Genomic DNA, 24,800 nt, shown 5'->3' with positions numbered 1-24,800 from the left:
GTCATGAAAGGTTAGATAGTTTTTGCTAACTCCAGATTTGTAAAGAAAAAAATTTCAAGTTTTCTTATTATTTAATGGTTGTGCTATTTAAAAAATTTCTTTGGTACATATGGAATTTATCATGGTATATAAGGTAAGGCAGTGATATTACTTTACTTATCCCTATAACATTTATTGACTACTTCCTTTTCCCAGTGATTTGAGATGCTGTCCTTTTTATACATTCAATTTCTAAACATATCTGAGTGAATTTACTTCTGGGCTTTCTGTTTTGCTAATAGGCCAGTATGATGCTTTTAAATTATTTATGCTTTTAAAATGTGTTTTAGTGCTGATCCCACTTCTATGTTTATTTTTTTCACTAAATTTAGCATCAGGTAATATGGCTTAAAACTGTTAAGTTTTCATTGAGGTTTTGTTAAATTTACAAATTAATTTACACAATAATATGGTCCTTCTATTTATAGAAAGGCTATTTTTTGCCTTCACTGGTATTTTAATTTTTATTCTTAGTAGGTCTCACATTTTTATTGGCAAACATATTAATATACTTTTTGTTACTGTTATATATGAAATCTTTTCTTCCATTAAAGTTTCCAAAAGATTGTTTGAATATATGTAAACTCCTGATTTTGATATGTTGATTTTGTACTTGGTAATCTAATTGAGTTATCTTACTGTTTGTAGTAGCTGTTAATAAAACATCTTGAATCTGAAAAAAACAAAATTTAGGGCTGGGGAGATAGTTCAGTCGGTAGAGTGCTTGCCTTGCAAACACAAAGCCCTGGGTTCAATCCCTAGCACCGCAAAAAAAAAAAAAGCAATTTCTCAGAAAAAAACAAAATTTAGTGTCCAAAAACTTAGTGAAAAAACACAAATGTAAAACAGTTCTAATATTTTTACAATGATTACATGTTGCAATTATATTATTTTGGGTGTAGTTGATTACAGAAAATAGATGTTCATTTATCTTTTTTCTCTCCTTTTTTTAATGTGATTATTGGAAAATTTAAGATTACATATGTGGTTCACATTATAGTGAACCACACAAGGATTTAAGGTGTGAAATTCCAAATTCTCCTGTAATGTGATTTATAAACATCTTAACTGTTACCTGTCGACTGCTCCGGGGAAGTCGTGCTAGTCGCACTCCCGACATATCAAACAATCGCACTTGTCGGTTGTCATGGGGGAGGGCTATGATTTTTTGGCCAACACATACATTGATCCTGCAAAGAGGAGATAAAAAAGGTTTGTGTGTAAAATCGTGACAATGTAAATTTTCGAATTTACAAATAATGATGTAGTAGGATATTGCACATAATTCACATTTCAGGCAAACTAAATTAGCAAACTACAGGCACTGCCTATTAGAAAAGAGACCAAGATAAGTACACATAACTGCAAGACCACACAGACCCCATACACATATGCATGATACAGGCACACTGTGCTCAACAGTAGACATAAACCCACCCAAAACCAAGATCGATTCCTTTTAGTAAGTAAACAAAAGCCCTACAACATCTGACTATAAATGGCCCAACTCTTATTGTCATAAATTTTGTTGTATCAACCTGATTTTATACTGAGGAAGTTTAAATACATATGGAATAATGAATTTGAATTGAAGGATCAATAAAATACATTTTCCAGGTATCAAAATCATTTTTCTCAAGACCATATCAATTAAACACTAAATCTATATAAATAAGGCATTAAATTACAATCAACCCTTACCTGTTAATGGCCGAGTCTGTGCGAATGGTTGCAATTGGGGATCTCATATTTTTTAAATCCCAGACTTTCACTGTACGGTCATCGCTGCCTGAAACAACGTTGTCTCCCACAGTGAACACAGCAGAGGTTACAGTACTACAAGTAAAGGGTACAGGATCAGACCCTTAATAGTATGGATACAGGATGCACATCTTCCCACACAGTACGATAAACACACAGCCCTGTTTCCAGAGATGGCAAGGGAACAGAGAGAAGACCAGAGACATGCAAGCTTATAGTGGTCTTCTACTCTGTAACCTGCTCCTGTCTCTTAAACTCTATATTCTTAGAATAGAAAAATAGTTTATTCTACCATATCAAGGCAAGGAACAAAAAACAGTTAGTAGGAAAAAAAACACGGATTAAAAGAAACTTGTCAAAATTTCCATATATTTGGGTCTGTCAGAGAACTTAAAAAAAAAAATTCCAACTGCCAGTCTCAATTTAACATAGGAGTTAGAGAAAAACAATCAAGACAACTCAACAACAATTCAAAAATAATATTTCAATAGACATTTTCCCAAAGATATACACATGGTCAACAAGCATATGAAAAGATGCTTACTATCACCAATCATCAGGGAAATGAAAATCAAAACCACAATGAGCTATCATTACACACCCATTAGGATGGTTATTATACAAAAACAAAAAGCAGATAATAAACAGTTAAAAATGTAGAGAAATCAGAACCCCTATGCACTCCCAGTCATGATATGAAATGAGGAACCTCCATGGAAAACAGTATAGTAGTTCGTCAAACAATTAAATATAGCATTAATATTCAGCAATTCTATTTCTGGGTATATACCCAAAATAACTGAAAGCAAGTATTCAAACAATGTTCACAGCAGCATTACCAACAACAGCCAAAAAAGCTAAAATAACCCAATGTCCAAGAGCAGAGACTTAAAAAAAAAAAAAAAGTGGTATATGCATATAACAGAATAATATTCAGTCATAAAATATAAGAGATAAAGCACGGGCGAAAGTTTAAAACACAGAAAGATCCCATTTATAGAAAGTTTCTGGAAGAAGTAAATCAATAGAGATAGAATTAGAATGGAGGTCATCCAGTTCTTGGAGAAGGATGGGAATGGGGAGTTTAATGAGCCTCAAATTTCTGTTTAGAATGATGTAAAGTTTGGAAATAGTGGTAATGATTGCTCAACAACATGAATTTATTTAATGCCACTAACTATAAACCTAAAAGTGGTAAAAATGGTATAAATATTTGATCACAATTTTTTTTAAAGTTTGAGAAGAAAAACTCAACATCAGAACTACTCTCTCTGAACACCTACATAATCGAAATAATGATAATTTTTCTTTTAACTCAAATATAAAATATATGACTGGGGGTTAGGGGTTGAATTTCATGAGAACAGAGGAAGACCTGAAATGGCAAGACAAGGAAATGAAAGAATTCATATACCAAAGAGAAGTATATGATTCCTGATGAAGCTATAAAAATATATGACAAAAAAAATTTCATTTAGTGCTAAGTCATTTCACAAACTCTGCCCTTGAAATGTGTTTAACAATACCTGTGTTAAATATTTATGTTCTAACAAATGAAGTTGAATTAACAATATAAACAAGACCATGAAGAAAGGATAATACATACACACACACACACACACACACACACAGAGTTAATATCATCATTTGATTGCATCTCTGAAGAAACTCAATCAAAATCTTCAAAGAAAACTGTCTCTTAACTGGCTGATGCTGTCTCAATCAGTGATGCTAACCAAAAATGCTAACCTTCCTCTCAAAGGAAAGTCACAAAGTCACCTGTTAGAAGATAGTTAGGACTGAAATAATATAATATTTGAGAAGAAAAGCTAAAATTCAATCACCTCTCTGCTCACTGGCAAAGATCAGTAAGAAAATGTGATTTAAAAAACAACAACAACAAAAAAAAACACCTTACTTTTCCAGTCCACTTCAGACCAAGATACTTCCAGTGTCATGCAGAACACCTAAAAGGCATGTTGAATCATTTTCTTTATAAGCAGATGAGTTCCCATTTTTACCACGCATCTCTTCAACAGGCCTGAACAGGACTTGCTTCTTGCCTAGTGCAGTACCAGGTGTCCATTTTATCCAATGTATTAATAACAAATCACCCCAGGACTCATCCACCCCAGAAGACACTGCCCAATTTCAGGCCAGAATCTATAGACACAAAGATGCAGGGGCAAGAGCTTCTAGAGAAACACAGGCCTCAGCTCTACCACTGTCTCCCTCAACTATAAAAACTGGGGTCACTCAACCTGCACAAGGGCTTAAAATATATCTCAGTACTCACCAACGCACCTAAAAGAGAACCAATATATCAATTTCTATCAATGAAATAAGATGTCCTCTTATGTTCACATCACAAATCACTAATTTGCATGGATAAAAGTTTTATTTCTACATCCTGAGTTTACATCTATCAACTGCGTAGACCTTAGTAATTCCAATTTAAATGCCAGTTGTTCCTGTCACTGAAGCTGTACTTCGAGATGTGATAGCATGTTCTATTCAGACACCTGATGAGATGGGCACTACCCAGTCACTATGTCCCATTTATGAAAACCCTCTTCATTTATATGGACACAAGTGAAGTTCGAATTAAGCTCTGTTGCATTAATACAAGGTTTTTAAAAACACATCAAAGTAGCTGATAGGAATCAAGGCGTCTCAACAATGCCTAAAAACAAACTGTGACATAACACTGAGCCCCGTGAACACAATCACAAAAATATGATGGTGATTATACTTTCACAGTCTGCCTCCTCAAGACAGTCTTTTTCACAGTACGTGTTCTATAGCCTAATTCGCCATGCTAATTCCTCATGGTGGAACTGATGCTGGGTGGGCGCCTTCTCCGGTGGGGGCATCCTGTGCTCTGCAGGGTTCAGCAGCCTCCCCAGCTCCACTCATCAGAAACCATCCTGCACCACCTCCCCACATGTGACCATCAACAAAACCACTGTACTACATGTACAGGGGCATAAATGAAAATACCATCCTGCACACAGCAATATACAACAAAGAGAAAAGTGGATTGACAGAGTAAATCTTTAAAAATGAACCAAACTGAATTCTTTATTTAAAAAAATAACAATGTATGGACATGACTATAAATTGGATATTGTTTTCCTTGAATGAAAAGGTTACAATAAGGCTTCAAGAGTTTCAATTACTAGTAGACATGTCAAGAGTGGAAGGTAAAGAAGACTATTGACTTCTCTTTGGCCTTAACAGTCTTCAGGAGGTTTGGGCCAAGTTAAATTTCAGCTAACATTCTACTAAATCAATGGGGATTCTACTAATCAACAAAAGATCATCTAACCCTATGTTAATGAAATGCTAAAAGGCATTAGGTTTTTAATAAATCACAATCTTGACAGGTATTGTAGGACATCAAAAGAAAAAAAAAAACTGGCACAGAGGCAGTAGTTTTAAAGGCACCCTTAGACCACGGGTCCCACGGGGAGGTTGGTGAGCTACAACTGCTCACTGGAAAAGCTTCAGACTCTGCCAAACGCCAGCGAAACTCATTTATCTTGTCGTGGAAAGCAGCAGAGCATGTACTTCCAGCTGACAGTATGGTACCTTCTCACCACACACCACTGCCCGATCTGGAACATTCTGCTCCCTCCGTGGGTCTCAATCAACGGAAATACTGTAATGCTAGCACTCCTCATTAGGACTAACAGCTGTCTTCCCAGTCACACAGAGACACAAAATTGCTTTGCATAACAATCTGCCGAAATTTCACGGCTAAGAAAAAAAATATATGATGTGGAAAATGCTGGACCATGAAATGCTAATGCAGTGTTTTTCTGGCACCATGTCAAAAGTTGACTATAGAATTTCCATTTCTCATTTTTTAGATATATATTCCTACACAATAATGTTTTGATAACTAAAGAGCAGACCAGTGTATTTACAGAGAACAAGCACCCCCCAACTAGAAACAAGCATATGGGCCATCCCTTTCCTTGGTACACAGGCCTATCTTGTTAAAGGTACACAGACGTCATCTTTAAAAAGACTACCTATGAAGATATCATTGGGACATGATCACTTTGGCCAATCAACTGTTACAAATATAATGCAGTACTATAAAACAAGTGCAGGTACCACACGTAGTTCATCCAGCTGATCCTGGCCTTCAAACAGCACTGTGTGGAATTGGAAACAAAGTGTGCTCCCCTAAGCCAACCCAGAGCCAGCCAACACACCTGCACAAAGCACACACAATGCAAGGAAGAACGCGGCACAACTGCATTCCTTACTGCAAAGTACTCAGACTGCCAAATTCTTTCCTGGCTATCATTTTCCAAATTTTATATAAAATCAAACACCAAAGAGATGAAACAAGACCTCAGTCTTAGTAGTCAGACAGCCTTAATAAGCAGACACTCTAGGATCTTGGTGTCTTTTCTATCACATGTGCTTATCAGAGTTCAAAGAACTCACATGAGCCTGTATGTTAAGAATTCAGATACCTAACTAAAAAAGTCATGTCCAAATGAAATACCTTTCTGAATATTCCTTGATGGTTAACTCCCCCCCTTTGAAATAAAAAAAAAAAAAAAAAAAAGACGCTGAGATTTAAAAAAAAAAAAAAAACACAATCAAAGGAAAAGGAAAGGTCAAACTTGTATCACATAATTCTTCTTCAGAATTTAAAATTCACTATTCCCTGGGGAAAATAATGAATTCACCTAATGTGTAGCATTACCTCAATATCCTCACTTGGTTACACTATTCTCTACTCCTCCTTTTTCAGGAATAAGAAATATCTAATCTAAATCAATGATAAATTTGTATGTACTACAGAACTGTTTGCTCAACAAGTATTTACTAAAGCACCTACTGTGTGGCAGGTCCTACTGAAAGCACCCAGAAACCACTCCGGACACGGGAACTCATGCAAGAGGTTTTATTAAACAGACAGGCAGTGTGTCTGCCCGCAGGATGAGAGAGAGAAAGAGAGAGAGCGAGCGAGTGAGTGAGACAGACAGTGAAATATATTTAGTAAGGAGAGAAAATGTTTCCGGGTAGGAAAGTCTTTCTGTGATGAAACCTGGGATGGGATCCATGGTCATTGCTTGCTGGTTCTCCCCTCATGGGGATCCGAGTCACCTTGACCATGCCACCTCCTCCTGGTCAATATCCACCATAGGGTGTTTCTGCCTCTTGCTGTTGCTGACCTCCTCACCCACCACAGAATTTGACTCTGGACAGTCAGTCTTTCCTCTACTGGCGGTGAGTCCTCAGAGCCCCCTGAGAACTCTTAGCTATGGGCTCTGCCCAATCTAAAATTCTCTGTGACCCCCACCCCCTTGGCCATCTCCTCCATTTTCTCCCTCTCTCTTTCTCGCTTTAGACTCTCTCCTCCTCACTCTTGCACGTGTGCGCTCTCTCTCTCTCTCTCACCCTGCAGGGAGACACTCTGCCTGTCCGCTTAAAATCTCTTGTGTGAGTTCCCGCGTCTGGAGTGGTTTCTGGGTGCTTTCACCTACTCTGTTAAAAAACATGCCACAGAGAAGAGGGTAAAACTGCTGCCAGTGAGGCCTCTACTCTAGCAAAGAAGACAGCAATATTCACCCTGTTTTTAATCAAATACAGTTCAGTTTCGGGGTAAGCAATATTAAATGGCCCAAAAAAAGTAATGCTGACAATCATCCTGCTGAAGCTACAATCTTCTATAATAACCATAGACAAGAGCTCCTAATGTGATTTCAGAGCATATCTAGGCAATATGTTTAGTTACTGGGCTAAATTCTTAAGTTTCTATTAATTCTATAAGTGACAATCTTAAAGATGACATTTCAACACAAAATTTTTTAAATTATTACCAAAAAAATTTTTATGGCGGCTGGGGATATAGCTCAGGTGGTAGAGTACTTGCCTCGAAAGCACAAGGCCCTGCGTTCAATCCCCAGCACCACAAAAAAAAAAAAAAAAAAATTTAAATGAGTAAGAATTAAACCATAAATTCATTCTTGCATTATCATAGGTCAATATTCTTATTTACGTTCTTAAAATCTGGTCATTCTCTTTAATTCTTACTACATAGCATGATACTCAACTGTAAATAAGTTCAGAATATTTATAATTGCATCACTCTCTTTAAAAAATCCAAGAGAAATTTATTTAAATAGGTAAGGAATGACCTCCCTCAGGTTTTAATGATCTAACTTTCCATTTCATGTCTGTCACATGTTTATCAATTAACAACAGCCAATACTTCAATAGTATTCATTATGTAGTTCTGTATATTAAAAGTTTTGAAGTTTTCCTTTATTTTTGAAATATAACAAGAGAAAATGATATATTACATCAGTTTTCATGATAATGAGGTACAGAAAAGACTTATTCATTAGAATAATTAGGAAAACTGAGGGCTGGGGATATAACTCAGTGGCACAGTGCTTGCTCAGCAAGTACGAGGCCCTGGGTATAATCTCTAGCAACGATGCGCCCGTGCACACACACACACACACACACACACACACACACAGAGGAAAGAAGGGAGGGAGGATAAAGTCAGAACTATATTGCACAGCAAGATTTTCTCAAATACTAGCAGATTAACCAAAAACTTGCAAGTAAAATAGTCACTCTTGCTTTAATGGGTAAACAAAAGATGAGCCAATAAGCGACATCACATAGAGCAGAAAGTAACAGATGGGACCCTTGCCCCTAGTCAACCTGTTCCAGGGCCTGGGAATGTTGGTTTATTCACCTGCAAAATAACGACATTGACCTGAAATGTTTCTCAAACTTGAGAAAAAGGCAACTCTCTTCATGCAACAATGGACAAGGTGCCCAAGAGGCCTCACAGCTTGAGGACCAAGCAGGGTTGAACTCTGTCCACCATGAGAATGACCATCATGACATGTACATGTAACTGTATATAGTTACATATGTACATTCATGTGAACATGTACATAAGCTGTAACTAAACTCCCACTGACACAAAAATGGATGCTACTGAGAAAACTGTGCTAAGGAACAACTGTTTTTTAAAGCACGGTACACCTGATTCTGCCACTCACTGAAGGAGGCTCAAAAGGGAACAGCAGATGGCACCAGAAGGCACCCAAGGTTTCCACACTCAGGTGAGGAGGGCAGAGGGAAAGTCAAATGTCACGTAAAGGTTCAGAATAAGTTGTTATCACAGCCCTCCAACATATGGCATTTCCTTAGAGTCACCCAAGGGATAGCCACTGCTTTTCTCCTAACATGTATATAAGTCATGCTTTGTATATTGTCTGGCCATCTAGAAACTGACATTTGAGGAGTACCATTATACAGGACAATCAAAAGACCTCTGTCCTCTACTACCCTGGGGAGGTCTCAGGTAGGTAAATGGCCCAGTGTGCTTCAGACCCACAGAAGATCAGACTGCTTACAAAAACTACCAGAAAAAACTGCCCCTCAACCTGGAAAAGAAACACTCCTCCCTCTACACACCATCAGCTTCAGACTGTTACAATAATGGGGGAAAGTCTGACTGCATGGGAAAATGTTTGCTTACTAAAGTTCATCAAGCGGTGGCCAACAGACTCCTAAGGTCACTCAACTCTCTAAATTCTGCCAAGTTTGTTCTCTGCCATCCTCTGCATTAGAAAGACGCCCACCAGCACTAACAGGAAGGGAAAGGGAGTCATGGTACCACCATATTCTTATCAAAAAGTTCCAGAGCCTGGCCCATATTCAGATCAGACTCCAAGGTCAACTTAAGAGCTGTAGACAATCACCACAGTTACACTAATGCACACACCTTCAGTGTCCTCAGGACTGCTCTGTTTCAGTTTATCACTCAGGAAAACCACAATCTAGTTTCACCAACTCTGCATACTCCACACTTGCCCCTGCACAGCTGCCACAGCCATGCTCTGCATTCCATGCCCTGCACCAGGCCCCATGCTGCCCACGTTTCTCAATGCCTACTCAACACCTTGCTCTTTCATCTTTTACCGAAGGACATTTCCACACCCAACTTTCAGAAAAATAAAAACAAAACACGTCAGGCAACGGAGATTTACATCCACCATCACCTGCAGAAATATCCCCCAACTCTATCCTCTGACCCAGGTCCGTGGTCACAATGACTGTCTCCCCTCTTCTCTCCCCCCACCAAGCACTCACTGCCACTGAATCCTTTCCACACCTTCCTATCTGAAAACGAATCCTCTGGACCCTTTTCTCTGGGCTCCTCTGCAGCAAGCCTCCTCCAGAAGGCCATGCCTGCCCAGAAGTGACTTGGCAGGGGCCACTACTGCCATCTCGCCACTAGGAAAGCTGTATGAGACCACCCATGAAGTAGCCCCACTGACTGGACCTAATGGCTCAGGTGACAGCTGACCTCTGGATTCCCCTCCTTACTAGACTGCTCAGCACTTCACTAGGCATGCTCCTCTTACCTCACTGACTGTGCCTATCACGTGCTAAAGGAATTAATATTTTTGATTTGTTCTTTTTAAATGGCAACTCATGACTATAACATATTCATCAAAAAAAGACGTTTTTGGGCTGGGGAGATAGCTCAGTTGGTAGAGTGCTAGCCTTGTAAGCACAAGGCCCTGGGTTCGATCCCCAGCACCAAAAAAAAAAAAAAAAAAAAAAAAAAAAACACAGAAAAAAAAAAAAAAAGACGTTTTTTCCTCAAGAAACTTTGTAGGTGTATAATAGATGTGATATATATTAAATGAACTCACTTATTATAAAAGGCAGTAGTGTAAAAACAGTACCTTAAAAACCTGGGACTTAATGGGTTCATTTTTTTAAGTCTCCTTCAGAAACTGTTACTTGAAAAACTAGGATAATAATACTCTACCAACATATGATGCCTTCTTTTTCAAATCATACAAACCAGAGTTTGAAAAATCTTTGCTGTTGTTAACCAAGTTAAGTTGTCTTTATGAAAGTGTTGATACTTACTATTCTAGATGTCTAAAAACAAGCCTGTAAGTCCACCCACTGACACTGTGAACATAGTAAGAACTCCTTGGGTTATTAACTAAGCACGAAAGAGTACATCTTGGCTGGTACATAAAAAGAAGTGTTCATCCTAGAAATGTCAAACGGTGGTGTCTGCACCAAGTAACACAGCACTCAGTTCTGTGCTCTGGAGTCTAAGTAACCACACTCAGTTAAGCTCTGTGTTCTCTGAACTAAATCACATAGCACCAGCTCTGTACTAATAGCTCTCAACTAAGTTCTGTGTTCTCTGGACTAAGTAATACAGCACTGAGCTCTGTGCTCTCTTAATTTGCTGTTTCACGTACCAGTCTTGTCTTCCCAGAAGATCAAGGTTAGTTAAGGACACATACCATTTTTTACAACTGCATGCAGGTCCAGGGGTCTATACATATGTTTACTAATGTATGCTCTTGGATTGTCTTGCAGCATGACCTTACAAAATATAGAAGGAAATTCCTAACGTGCATACATTCAATGTTCTTTCTTTATTAAAAATGTTCTTTAGGCCTTTATTTAGTTAGGCTAACTTTTATTTTTATATCACCTTAAAAGTATCAAGAGCAATTACTAAGAAAAATTAAAGATCAGCAGAGAAACACCATTAGACACTAACATGAAATTAGCAAAATTCAACAACTGACTTCCAGAGAAGTCAGAACAAAAATGAAACACAAAGAAGAGACACAAAACTCAGAGTAAATGTTTGGGGAAACATTTAGTGTTGGAAAACAATATAATAATACACACAAGATTCCTGAAAGCATCTATATTCCCCTTTCTTTACACACACCAGGATACACAGAGTTTAGAAGAGTTAAAGTTTTGTTGTTGTTGTTTTTTAAGTTTTGGTTCTTGAGGGATTACTGAAGAACTCACTTATGTGGAACATCTCACTCCCCAAAGATGGGAGTTAAATGAAGTGTTACTCTGCTCTATTACTGAGTGTCAGAACCCTGCAGCTCAGATGCAAAGCAGAGAATTCTGGCAGCAGCTGAGTGTGACAAGTCATGAAAGCAGCTAGAGATGTAACCACGTGGACAGCTCACCTCAGCTAAGCATGGGATGCCCATCCAGCATTGGCCATGCTAGGAATAAAAACACACACTACTATCACTACCATGTTTTCCAAAAATAAGCTAACCCTTTGGTAATGGCTCTCTTCCCCACACTGCTGGTTCTATATAATACATGGTGGATTGAGAGATATCTCTCACCTGTCTCAGTGAATCCATGTTAAAGTATCTCAGAAAGTTTCTAGTCTGTGTCAATAAAATGCTAATTTTTATATCATCTCAGTAAAAGGGTTAGATAGCTTGCAATGAATCTGTCAGGGAGAACAATTTAAATGCCCTAATTTTCTTTTTTTCTTTCTTTCTTTTTTTTTTTTTGCAGACTGCATTTTGATTCATTGTACATGAATGGGGTACATCATTTCATTTCTATGGTTGTGCATGACGTAGATTCATACCATTCCTGTAATCATACATGTACACAGGGTTTTATTGTTATTAGTTCCTGAAAAGTCCTTTTTTTTTTTTCAGAGGGGGTGGGTAAGTATTAAATTCATCACTTTTGAAAACTATGTTATAAATGGGAAGTACTTTAAAATATATCTAGGGAATGACTCAGTAAATTACTGTCTATTCAAATTATAGACTAGTAAACCAAGAACAGGGTAGCTCTGCAGAAGCTGACCAGAACGAGCGGTCAGTGAAATCAATGTCCCTTCACTCCAAGAAACAACTGTGCACACACACTGGTGCACTGCATGCTTATATGGCACACTCGAACATCCCCCTGGTTGTTCCTGTAGTCACAGACACAACGTTCACTAATTAATACAAGAGAAACACCAAAACACACTTGAACACAAGACTGCAACATCCCATTTTTGCCAGCTATTGCCCATTACATTCCTCTATGAATCTTTGCAACCTATTTAGGCTAATAGTTAAGCTGGGGGAAAAAAAAATAGGACATACATTAGGAGTTTATGCCATTAGTCTATTAGTCCTTAGTTATCCTCAGCCTTGATTTTATGATACCCGTAGGTATTGACCAACTATGGCTAGGAATCTATAAACTTCCTCAAAATAAAATTACTTCTGCTGGGCACAGTGGCACACGCGCATAATCCCAACAACTCAGAAGGCTGAGGCAGGAGGCTCACAAGTCGGAAACCAACCTCAGCAACTTAGCGAGGCCCTCGGCAACTTAGGAAGACCCTGTCTCAAAATTTACAAAAATAAATAAAAAGGTCTGGGTAGCTCAGTGGTAAAGCACCTGGGGTTCAATTTCCCATACACACCTCCCCCCAAAAAATTGCTTTTGTCCATCTAAACTAAAAAGAAGATACAACAACCATGCTTAAGGTAAAGGAACGCAAAACTGGGATGAAGTTTTAATTCAAAGGCAGAAGATGTAGTTTCGGGGCCACTGTAATCTATAGGTTATTTTATTCTCAAATAACCATTTCCACCTTTGGAAGCATTTCTAGAGTTGTCCTTCTGTCCCTAGAAGACACAGCTCAGGAAATACCTGTTTTTCCTCCTCCTCCTCCTCCTCACAAAGAGGGGTTTAAAACCCATCACTAAGAGAAAAACAGAATTACAAACCTACTGCAGTCTTCCAAAATTTGCACTGTCCAAGGAAAAGGTGGCCTGCCTCCCCATAGCCTACACACCAGGAATTTCTGTATCCTGACTGAGGGAGCACAAAATTCAGTTATAACTGACTAGCATCTAAGTAAAAAACGTCATTTTCCAAACATTTTTTTTTCTCTTTAAAAGCATAAAGAAAACTGTTAATATCAAGATACAAAATTCAATGTATTAACCATGGTAAGCATATGATCTAGAACTTAGTACTTAGTACTAAATATCTCTCCCAGGTGTCTGGCAATTAAAGCATATGAAAACGTTATATGTTCAAAACAATCATCATCATTTTCAAGCTGATTCTTTTGTTTTATTTTGTTGAACGTGTGGTTTTTTTTCTTTAGAAGAAAGCATCAAAGTTGACATTCTGAGGACAAAGTTATAATCGTGGAAAGAAAACAAAAAAGAAGGAAACAAAAAACCCATGCATTCTCTAATATTTTACCCATGTTGAGCTAATTTCAGATTTTTTTCAATACCAAAGTTTATTCATATTTGTAAATAAATACCATCAGCCGGGTAATAAACTGGAGTCATCTGCCACCCATGGAGGAAGCTTAATGACCAGTGACTACATCAACTGTCAGTTCCTTTTTATAGTAACTGAAACAAAATAAAGTAAAATGGGAAAAATGGGAACAAGACAGGGATGTCCTCTTTCACCACTTCTATTCAACATTGTCCTCGAAACTCTAGCCAGAGTAATTAGGCAGACTAAAGAAATTAAAGGGATACAAATAGGAAAAGAGGAACTTAAGCTGTCACTATTTGTGGATGACATGAGTCTATATTTAGAGAAACTAAATAAACTAAAAAAACTCCTCCACAAAACTTCTAGACCTCATCAATGAATTCAGCAAAATAGCAGGCCATAAAATCAACACGCATAAATCTAAAGCATTTTTATATGCAAGCAACGAAACAGCTGAAAGGGAAATGAGGAAAACAACTCCATTTGCAATTGCCTCAAAAAAAAAAAAATACTTGGGCATCAATCTAACCAAAGAGGTAAAAGATCTCTACAATGAAAACTACAAAACATTGAAGAAAGAAATTAAGGAAGACCTTAGAAGATGGAAAGACCTCCCATGTTCTTAGATAGGAAGAATTAATATTGTCAAAATGGTCATACTACCAAAAGTGCTATACAGATTCAATGCAATTCCAATTAAAATCCCAATGATGTACCTTACAGAAATAGAGCAAGCAATCATGAAATTCATCTGGAAGAATAAGAAACCCAGAATAGCTGAAGCAATCCTTAGCAGGAAGAATGAAATAGCGGGTATCGCAATACCAGAACTTCAACTATACTACAAAGCAATAGTAACAAAAACAGCATGGTATTGGCACCAAAATAGGTAGATCAATGATACAGAATAGAGGACACGGACACAAACCCAAATAAATACAATTTTCTAATACTAGACAAAGGTGCCAAAAATATGCAATGGAGAAAAGATAGCCTCTTCAACAAATGGTGCTGGGAAAACTAGAAATCCATATGCAACAGAATGAAACTAAACCCCTATCTCTCACCCTGCACAAAAATCAACTCACAATAGATCAAGGACCTTGAAATCAGACCAGAGACCCTGCATCTTATAGAAGAAAAAGTAGGTCCAAATCTTCACCTTGTTGGCTTAGGATCAGACTTCCTTAACAGGACTCCCATAGCACAAGAAATAAAAGCAAGAATCAATAACTGGGACAGATTCAAATTAAATAGATTTCTCTCAGCAAAGGAAACTATCAGCTATGCGAAGAAAGAGTCTACAGAGTGGGAGAATATCTTTGCCACTCATACTTCAGATAGAGCACTAATTTCGAGAATATATAAAGAACTCAAAAAACTCTACACCAAGAATACAAATAACCCAATCAACAAATGGGCTAAGGAAATGAACAGACACTTCACAGAAGAAGATCTACAAGCAATCAACAAACATATGAAAAAATGTTCACCAACTTTAGTAATAAGAGAAATGCAAATCAAAACTACACTAAGATTCCATCTCACCCCAATTAGAATGGCAATTATCAAGAATACAAGCAACAACAGGTGTTGGAGAGGATGTGGGGAAAAAGGTACACTCATACATTGCTGATGGGACTGCAAATTAGTGCAGTCACTCTGGAAAGCAGTGTGGAGATTCCTTAGAAAACTTGGAATGGACCTACCATTTGACCCAGCTATCCCACTCCTCGGCCTATACCCAAAGGACTTAAAATCAGCATACTACAGAGATACAGCCACATCAATGTTCATAGCTGCTCAATTCACAATAGCCAGACTATGGAACCAACCTAGATGCCCTTCAATTGATGAATGGATAAAGAAACTGTGGTATATATATACAATGGAATATTACTCAGCTATAAAGAATAGTAAAATTATGGCATTTGCAGGCAAATGGATGAAATTGGAGAATATCATTTTAAGTGAGATAAGCCAATCTCAAACATCCAAAAGATGAATGATCTCACTGATAAGCGGATGATGACATGTAATGGGGGGTGGGAGGGGAGCAAGAATGGAGGAAGGAGGGACTGTATAGAGGGAAAAGAGGAGTAGGAGGGGTGGGGGGGAGGAAAAAAATAAAGGAATGAATCAAACATCATTACTCTGTGTAAATGTATGAATATGCAAATGGTATGCTGTTACTCCATGTACAAACAGAAACAGCACGTATCCCATTTATTTACAATAAAAATAAATTTTAAAAAAAAAGTAAAATGGGAAAAGAGGTTAGGGTACAGGGACAGGAGGAGAAAAAAGCTCTTATCATACTCCTACAGAAGGTAGCAATGCCAAGTTGAATCTAAGAGAGCTGAAGGCAGGGTCCTTCTGTTAAAGAACAATCCAAATGGGCATCTCTCATACTCCTTTCAAAGGACGGCTAGTGAATTTAACCTAAAAATAAGTTACCTAAGAGTAAGAGACTACTGCAAATGTGTACCATCCATAATCCATACAGTGAAAGCCACACTTTGTGGAGTCCAACTTGGTCCAAGTGTGCAAGACACAGGAGAGGAGAAAGAGCTGGCTTGTGGAACAGCAGCTGAGTTTACTGAATTACACCGTCAGTGGGAGAACACGTGAACATATAAGGACCTAGCTCAGTTCAGGTATAAAAAAGCATTGAATTATAAGTTTGAGTTCTTGATGATTAGGATAGAAATATATGAGAAATAAACTGTCAATAGGTGAAATTCCTGAGACATTCTAAAATTCTCAAACATTTCTATTATTTACAAGAACAATACACAGTACAATTCTGCATTTCTGCTATAAGACAATGTTATATAAATTGGTACACACTGGGCTAGTAACACCTAGTCAAATAATAACAGTTACACAAGTAGCTAGACCAAATAAACACTATTATGGCAGAATTCCTATTAAATGAAGAGATGTCATGTACAGAGTGAAAATAAATGAAACACATCAAAAAAGAAAAAAGCTTTAGTCCTTTCTAAAAATTTATGATAAAAGCTTTAAGCAGAGCATACATCAAGGAGCCCTATCTCTATCCAGCAAAGATAATGACAGTACAAATTTCAAGGGGATCCATTTGGTTACAGTTTTTTTTATCTTACACTGAAACACTGCATCTCAAACTCTAGTTTTTTTTCAAAAAGGTAGAGAAGTCACATAAAAGTACAGAGATAACAGAGAAAATGAAAAGGGGGAAAATATCTCTCCCAGTTTCTAAAGAAATTAGATTACAAAACTGAGCTAATAATCCTGAAGCCTATTTGGTTACATCTTGTCTGAAAAAAAAACCCAATGTACAGAAATACAAGTTAACTGGACAGTTAAGTCAATTATTCACATTATAAAAGGCACTAGATTCTAATATACCTTACTAGAGAATTTACCCTGAGCTCCCCTGAGATAAATGAGAGTTCCACACCATGTTAATGTGAATTACACAAGAAAGGCTTCTGCAGTCACTTACACTTAAGAAATACTCTTTTAAAGCAATGATTCACTAAAAAACACTTTCAACACCACTCTTCAGGGTTGTATTAACAAGGACAGCACACTTCTTACTGTAGGTCTGAGTTTAAGTTATTGAGGAAGAGAACTGAGTAAGAAGACTCAAGAAAATCACCTAGAAAGCCAACAGAGTTAACAAAGACCAGAAGACAACACTGTCGGTCTAATAGTGCATTTCTAGGAAAATATTTCCACTTACTCATTAAGGTGATAGACACTGAACTAGATATTAGACATGCAGACAGGATGGCTACTCCCCTCAGGCGGGGTAATAAACCAGGAACACACTGGGGACTCATGGCTCCCTCTGAGGACACTGTGGACCACTGTAGAAAAGTCTCAAAACAGAGGATCTGTCAGACTGTTAAGGATGCTGGGAAAAGGCAGGAGATAGATCCAGGGTTTGTTTTCATACGTCACCATTAGAACATCCTAGGAAAGCAATTAAACAGGAGACATACTGCAGCCATTGATCATTCTTCTGCTCTTAATGAGGAATTCGATCCTCATGTTTGCATTTAATAAAAAGCATGCCCTGGCATGGATACACATGTGTAAACATTTTTAGATAATGCATTCTGTAGGTTCTGTCCTATGGGCTCAAACATACAGAATTCATGACAGAGACAAAAATCAAGTTACTAAAAAGATTCCTCAGATGAAACCCATTTATACATTATTTCCTGTTTTCCTAAATTTGAGGTATTTCTAGAGGTTTGCTGCTGATGATATATTTTATTCAATAAAGATGTCTGTAGCTCCACCTGCTGACCACGTCCTAGGCCTGCATGAGGAAGGCTAGAAGGCATACCAGGACAAGCCACCCTTAGTCCACCCAGACCCTGAAAGCAGAATTGAAAATTGAGCCTCCTAACTCTTCTCACAACCTGCCAATTCAGAAAGGCCTAAAACTGAAAACTTTCCCTATTCTGACACAGAAGAGAAATTAGTACCAAAGAAAACACTTTCTGAAACATGTTTCTGGATCTACATATTAATAAAACATGGTAGTTCGTGTTTGAATAAGAAAATACACAAATAATCTGAGTGACCCTTGTACCTATATTCTATTTTCATTAAAACTTTCACTTATCCTCATAGCTAAACTGAATCTAACCATCTAACTAGGTAGGAGAAAGAGTTCACATGAATTATATACCACATTAATTCTAAGCCTACTAATATCATTAAAAAAAAACCCTTAGAAATTGTATTTTGAAATAAGAATTCCTTCATAACCAGTTACATTACTCATACCTCTTTTAAAAAATGCATTATTTATCAACTAACTGCAAAAATATGCCATAATTAAATAAATATTGAAATAACACAGGAATATTCGCTGTTTCAGAATCAAGACACAAATGAGAAACAATACCCATAAAACTAAAACATGTATTTCCATCAACTCCCAGTAATGCAAATATATTCTCATCTTTTTGCACAAAAGTAAAATTTTTCGATCAAATAAAGTCTGAACACAGAATGTGATGAAAAAGGCCTTTAAATAACATCATGAGGAAATAACATCATTCCAGGAGAAGCTATTCTAGAATCACTCTGGCAACCCTCAGCAAATCACCTGACTGCCTTAGCCTCAGTTTCTCTCCCTAGAGCAAGGATGATGCTAGCCAGGCTTTGACAGGGTTACCAAATCCAATCTGTGAGATGTTTTTACAACACCTGGCCAGGTTACAGCAAGGACTTACCAAACCCTGGACATTCTGCACCCCCTCTCTGGACACAATGCTCCAGCCTTCCTTGGGTCCCCTGTCTTTGCAGGTAAGCAAGCATAGTAGAGGCAGACTGGCTGGCCTCCCCATGCCCACGTCTGTTCCATCACATGAGGAGTACAGTTGCCTGCTCTTTACACATAAAACTCTCTTTGTCACTCAACTCTCAAATCTCAGAAGGGTTCTGCTTGGTCCAGAGTACAGGTTAGCAGAGTCAATTCAGTGAGAAGCTGTTGGCACTCTTTAGCCAGGGCATCTCACTCTATTAGGACAATGCTCAGAGACCAAAGCGTCACATGGAAGGCACAGACAGCCATAAACCAGTATGCTAAGAGTCTAAAATAAAATGACAATAAAGACCACAGTCTAAGATAATATTGAAAGAACAAAGTGCCAGCTGATGAGTGCAGGAAGAAGGGCACAATTAGAAACATCACCTTTTTTTGCAACACTCACTATACTGAGGTAAAGATCAACAATGGCATTAGACCCAGCAGGAAAAAGGCTCCTGGAAGTAAGTATTCTCATATCTTGAAGTGTCACTTCACTAACTTCAAACAGAAAAACTGCCTTTCAATGAAGAAATGTGGCATACACCATCAAAAACAAGGGATTCAACTCAGCACACCTAAGAGCAGGACACCTGGTCCTATATGTGTTCTGATGGGACACAAAAAGCACATGACTAGGGCTGAGAGGCACTTCTGGCAGAAAAGGAAATCAGGAGAAAAATGCAGATCATGAGGTATTCTACAAAGAAGTTGGATGGGCCCAGTGGTGCATGCCTGTAATCCCAGCAATTTGGGAGGCTGAGGCAGGAGGATCACAAGTTCAAGGCTAGCCTCAGCAATTTAACAAGACCTTATCCCAAAATAAAAAATAACAAGGGCTGGGGAGGTGACTAAGTGGTTAAGTGCCCCTGTTCAATCACCCATACCAAAATGGCGGGGAGCAGTGGTGGGGGAGAGGGTTGCCTTGTATTTTTCACAAAAATAATTAAAAAGTCATAAAATACAACAAAAACGTGTGGAGAACTGTCACAGAATAAGAATGGCCAAAGAACATTATATCTAACTGTAATGAGTAAATCCTTATAAAATCCTACATTAAAAAAAGTATCAAAGACATATTAGGAACAGTTGAATCAGTATGAAAATACTGTAGTCGCTAGCTGTATTAGAGAATTTCAGTTAATTTTCTTAAGCTGATAAGGAACTGTATAGGACAACATCTTAATTCTTAAAAGATAGATGCTCAGAGGACTCAGTCAAAGAAAATAAGTGTGTATTTTATAAATATATAGTTGGTACATACATGTACACAAGATAGAAAGGCACACAAAAAAAAGTGGAATAAAAACAACAGGTGGCAGGTTACGGTAGTACATGCCTATAATCCCAGTGGCTCAGGAGGTTGAAGGAGGAGGATCACAAGTTCAAAGCCAACCTCAGCAACTTAGTGAGGCCCTGCCTCTAAATAAAAGACTAAAAAGAGCTGGAGATGTGACTCAGTGGTTAAGTGTCCCCGGGTTCAATCCCCAGTACCAAAAAAATTTAATATGAAAAGTATATAAATAAACAAACAAACAATAAGTGAATCCAGGGGGAAGGGTAAATGGGCATTTACTTGTTATTCTTTCAACAGGCTTAAGACTTTTCAAAATTAAAAAGGCTAGAAAGAACCTGCAGGCTTACGTCTGTCCTCTGGACCTCAGTCTGCCTTCACTGTGGGATCCCGGGAAGAGCAGCACTACAGCAGGAAGGGCCCCCCACGCCCACCCCAGTGTGCAGGAAGCCAAGTGCGACCTCTGCATGTGGGTCCCTCTGCAGGTACTGGACATCACATCCAGGCTCATATAGTTGCCCTCCCCTGCTTTGGCCTCATCCCCAACCCTAAGTGTGGCAGGCGGGACTGAGGTGGACATGAGATGGAGTTCCACATTGGAGCTCTCAGGGGTCAGGCTGGGCTTGGCCTATTCTGCACAGCAATGAAGTGACAACACTATGCTGTGCTCAGTCACTAAGAATGTGAAGATTTGCTCTTACTGTGGCAATTGTTACCTGAGAACTAGAATAAAAGTCCATCTCAGATTAGGATTAAGTAATTAAAAATGAGAGCAGCTCCTGGAACAGATACATTCATACAATAAAATATCAATACACTTTTACCATTACAGACCACAGCTATAAAAAATTCTACGCATCCTTGTTTTCTAAACTCAAGCTTCTTTAAAAACTTTGTCCTATTTTCCTTTCACATATTTTATTAATATTTTAAACATGAAACTAAGACTTAATGTCTAAAGCTAAATATGTGAAAGACATTGTCAAATTTTTCAGTAGTCAATTGAACAAGTATTCATTTATTTAAAAAATGGCTGAGTGTCAAGCTCTGTCATCCAGGTCAGAGACAGTGAGATTCTGAAGCGGGCAGCGGTGCAAGGGGGGACAGTGGAGAGAAGTACTAGGGAGGTGTGCCTGGACAGGATTCTTTTATTTTTTTTTTTTTAAATCAGAGCAGTTTAGTTATACAAAAATAGGTTCATTTGTATGACAAAATCATAGAAGCATGTAATCTGATTTCATTTTCCAGTACCCACCCTTTCCCTCTCCTCTCTCTACCCTACTGACCTTCCTTTCACTCATTTGTTTTTGATTGGTACTTTATATATACATAAAGGTGAAATTCACTATGATGTATCTATACACGCACACAGCGTGATTTTGCTAAATTCATTCCACATTTCCTCCCCTTTCTCAATGGACAGGGCTCTTGCTGATGGACTCCGGGGTTGGGGGGCAGCATAGAGAAATAGGAAAAGAGAGATTTTAAAAGCGAATCATCAAGAAATATTTCAAGGTCTATGTCACAAGAAACTGGACAAATGGTCTCCTCGTTTACTGAGAAGGATCAGACTGGAAGAAATGGCTTGTGGAAAGAGTAACAGACATCCTCATGCTCGAGATGTCTCAGAGAAATCCAAGCAGAGAGGGACACATGCTAGTTTGTGTGTCTGTGTGTGTGAGAGAGAGAGAATCTACCTTCTACCAGAACATACCCTGAGAACACATGTAACAACAAAAACAAACTAGACTAAGGAAAGCTGCACCAGGAAAACCTGGGAGAGTATCTCAGCAGCTGCAGTCAGACCCTCTCAACGGAGGATGGAACCATCCTTCCCTTGACCCATGCACCAAGCCTAGAGCGCTTCCTGATTCTTCCTTTTCCCTTTCTTCTCAATACCCCATTCTAATTCCCATCCAATTTCTTGAAAGAACACTAGAGTCTTCTCTTAATCCCATAAAAATTCCTTGAAAATGCAGCTAAATGTTAAGAAAAGCATAGTCATTTTGAAAGAGTGTAAAGGTGCAATTACTGAAAATTAACATTAAAATTAAGTTTTAATGGTAACCCATAAAACTTATTTCATAAATAGTTAAGATCTCTGAACTCACTCCGTGTGTCCTTGGAAAACATTCACGGAGTGAATGGAAGGGTCCCTGAAATCCCAGAGACGGAAGGTCGTGTCACGGGAGGAGGTCACCACTAGCCGCTGAGTGGGGTGTGTACAACAGTGAGTTAACTCCTGGTCATGCCCTACAATCAAAGATGACAAAAATGCAAGATCATCCACCTGCAGATTCACAATTAGAGTGAAACTTTTTAAAAACACAAAAACTTAAAAATACCTGTCCTTATAAACTCCACTGCTAACAGCCAGTGGAAAAGAAAATCTAAAGGAATCACATAATAACATGTGCAGTCATGGTGGGACCAGTTTTCTCAAAGAAGCTGAAAGTCACTTCAGTCACCCATTTTAAAGGAGCAGGGAACTAGCAGGATTCTAACAGGAAGTCAGACAAATCACTAACAGGCTGAGTAACAGCTTAAGTCTTCCTTCTTCACTTCTAGAATATTTTCTAATGGCATAATATTCTGGCCCTCAGTAAAAGGCATGCACTTTAACAATGCCCTTCCCTTGCATTTGGGCAAAACCTTTAAATGAGGTATCTCCTGATAATTACGATACATTATAGAGCAAACAGAACTCCCAGATGTAATTAAGGTCCCTAACAGGGTTGACTTTGAGTTATGAAAAGAAAGGTTGTCCTGGGTGGCAACATCTAACCTTTGCAAAGGGTCCAGGCCCTTCCAAAGGTGGGAAAATTCAGTGCTTCTGGTGGCCTGGAAGAAAGCAAACTGCAACACGGGGCAAGGACTTTAGAGGGACCCAGAGCAGCCTCCAGCTGCTCAAAGTAGTCTCCAGCTGATGGCAAGAAAATGGGGTCCTCAGCCACATGGCTACAAGGCAATGGACTCTTCCTACAACCAGTAAGCTTGGAAGAGGACCACATGCCTCAGTGAGGTCCTGCCTCCACAACACTTTCACTTCAGGCTGCAAGCTGCTGAGCAGAGGAGCAGCACTGAGCCACCAAGTAAGCCAGACCAGGAAACCATGAGATAGTGAATTCCTGTTGTATCATGTCACTATGTCTGTAGAAACAGAAATTGCCACAGAAAAACAAAACCAATACAACCATATTTCAAACAACAAGATACTATATGCTACAATATCCTAAATATAAAATAAATTTAGCTATCAATAAATTTAATTAGGAATTATCTCCAAAATTTACAATGAAAGAGCCAAGAAGACTAAAAACAATTCTGGCCAAAAAGTCATTTGTAACATCAGACATAAATTTGTGAACAGAAAACTGAAAGAACCTACTAGGAATTTAACGTGTTGACATTAGGGTACCTGTCAGAGAATGAACAAGTTCGGACGTCTCAACATCGTACAGGTTTGCCGTTCTGTCCCACGAGGCTGTCACTGCCTGCTTCCCTCCAACTAGCCAGTCAGCAGCTATGACCACTCCCTGGTGGCTTTTAAGAGATGTCAGCGGAACCCGAATAGTAGGGCAGTCACTAGACACGTCTCCATCGATATCAGGCTCATCTTTATCAGAGCACTCTATTTCGTCTTCTCCAGATATTTGTTGCTAAAGGTAAAAAAAATCACAAAACAAAGATTTCCTGGGAATCTCGAGTTTTTTCTGTCACAGTTACACCATCAGACTGGTGTCATCTATCCTTCCAGGACTTACTCATCATTATGACCAATACAAACATAGTATCTGATACATAACTAGTGCTCAATGAATGTTTATCATTTTATGACTGGCTGAAACTGAAAGACAAATATTTTTTAAAAGGCCACTATGACATCAAATGAAATACAATCCATTTCTACTAACCAACAAAATGACAGAATAATTTTTGATATTTTAAGTTTTTGCCACTTATTAGTAGAAATGCAATATAAAACCAAATACAAATAAACATCACTAACATCAAAAATGCATTTCGAGGGCTGGGGAGATAGCTAGTCGGTAGAGTGCTTGCCTCACATGCACAAGGCCCTGGGTTCAATCCCCAGCACAGCCAAAAACAAAAAAGGCACTTCGATTCTCAGGAGTCAATACAAGCTTATAAATCCAAGATAATTATAGAATTTTATTGTATACTAATATGGGAACTCACTTTATTTTCCTGGATATCAGTGAAGAATTTGTCAAATGCCAGAGACAAAAGAGTCATCTAGGCTTTGATCCTTTAAGAATATGC

At 38.3% G+C, this 24,800-nt stretch overlaps 1 protein-coding gene across 3 annotated transcripts in view; it reads right to left on the bottom strand.

Moving 5' to 3' along the window:
• Window positions 1-24,800, bottom strand: part of Wdr37 (WD repeat domain 37) — a 70,735-nt gene that overhangs the window by 8,358 nt on the left and 37,577 nt on the right. For all 3 annotated transcript variants that reach the window (XM_047521050.1, XM_047521051.1, XM_047521049.1), the window contains 4 exons: window positions 23,935-24,175; window positions 22,628-22,769; window positions 1,741-1,875; window positions 1,115-1,229 (listed from right to left, as the gene is read on the bottom strand). In XM_047521050.1, the coding sequence (XP_047377006.1) occupies window positions 1,115-1,229; window positions 1,741-1,875; window positions 22,628-22,769; window positions 23,935-24,175 (633 nt within the window). The remainder of the gene's footprint in view (window positions 1-1,114; window positions 1,230-1,740; window positions 1,876-22,627; window positions 22,770-23,934; window positions 24,176-24,800) is intronic.

The sequence above is a fragment of the Sciurus carolinensis genome, chromosome 12, assembly GCF_902686445.1.
Source record: "Sciurus carolinensis chromosome 12, mSciCar1.2, whole genome shotgun sequence".
Classification (NCBI taxonomy): Eukaryota; Metazoa; Chordata; class Mammalia; order Rodentia; family Sciuridae; genus Sciurus; species Sciurus carolinensis.
Note: the sequence above shows the minus strand (reverse complement) of the source record. Positions and strands in the feature narration are given on the sequence as shown.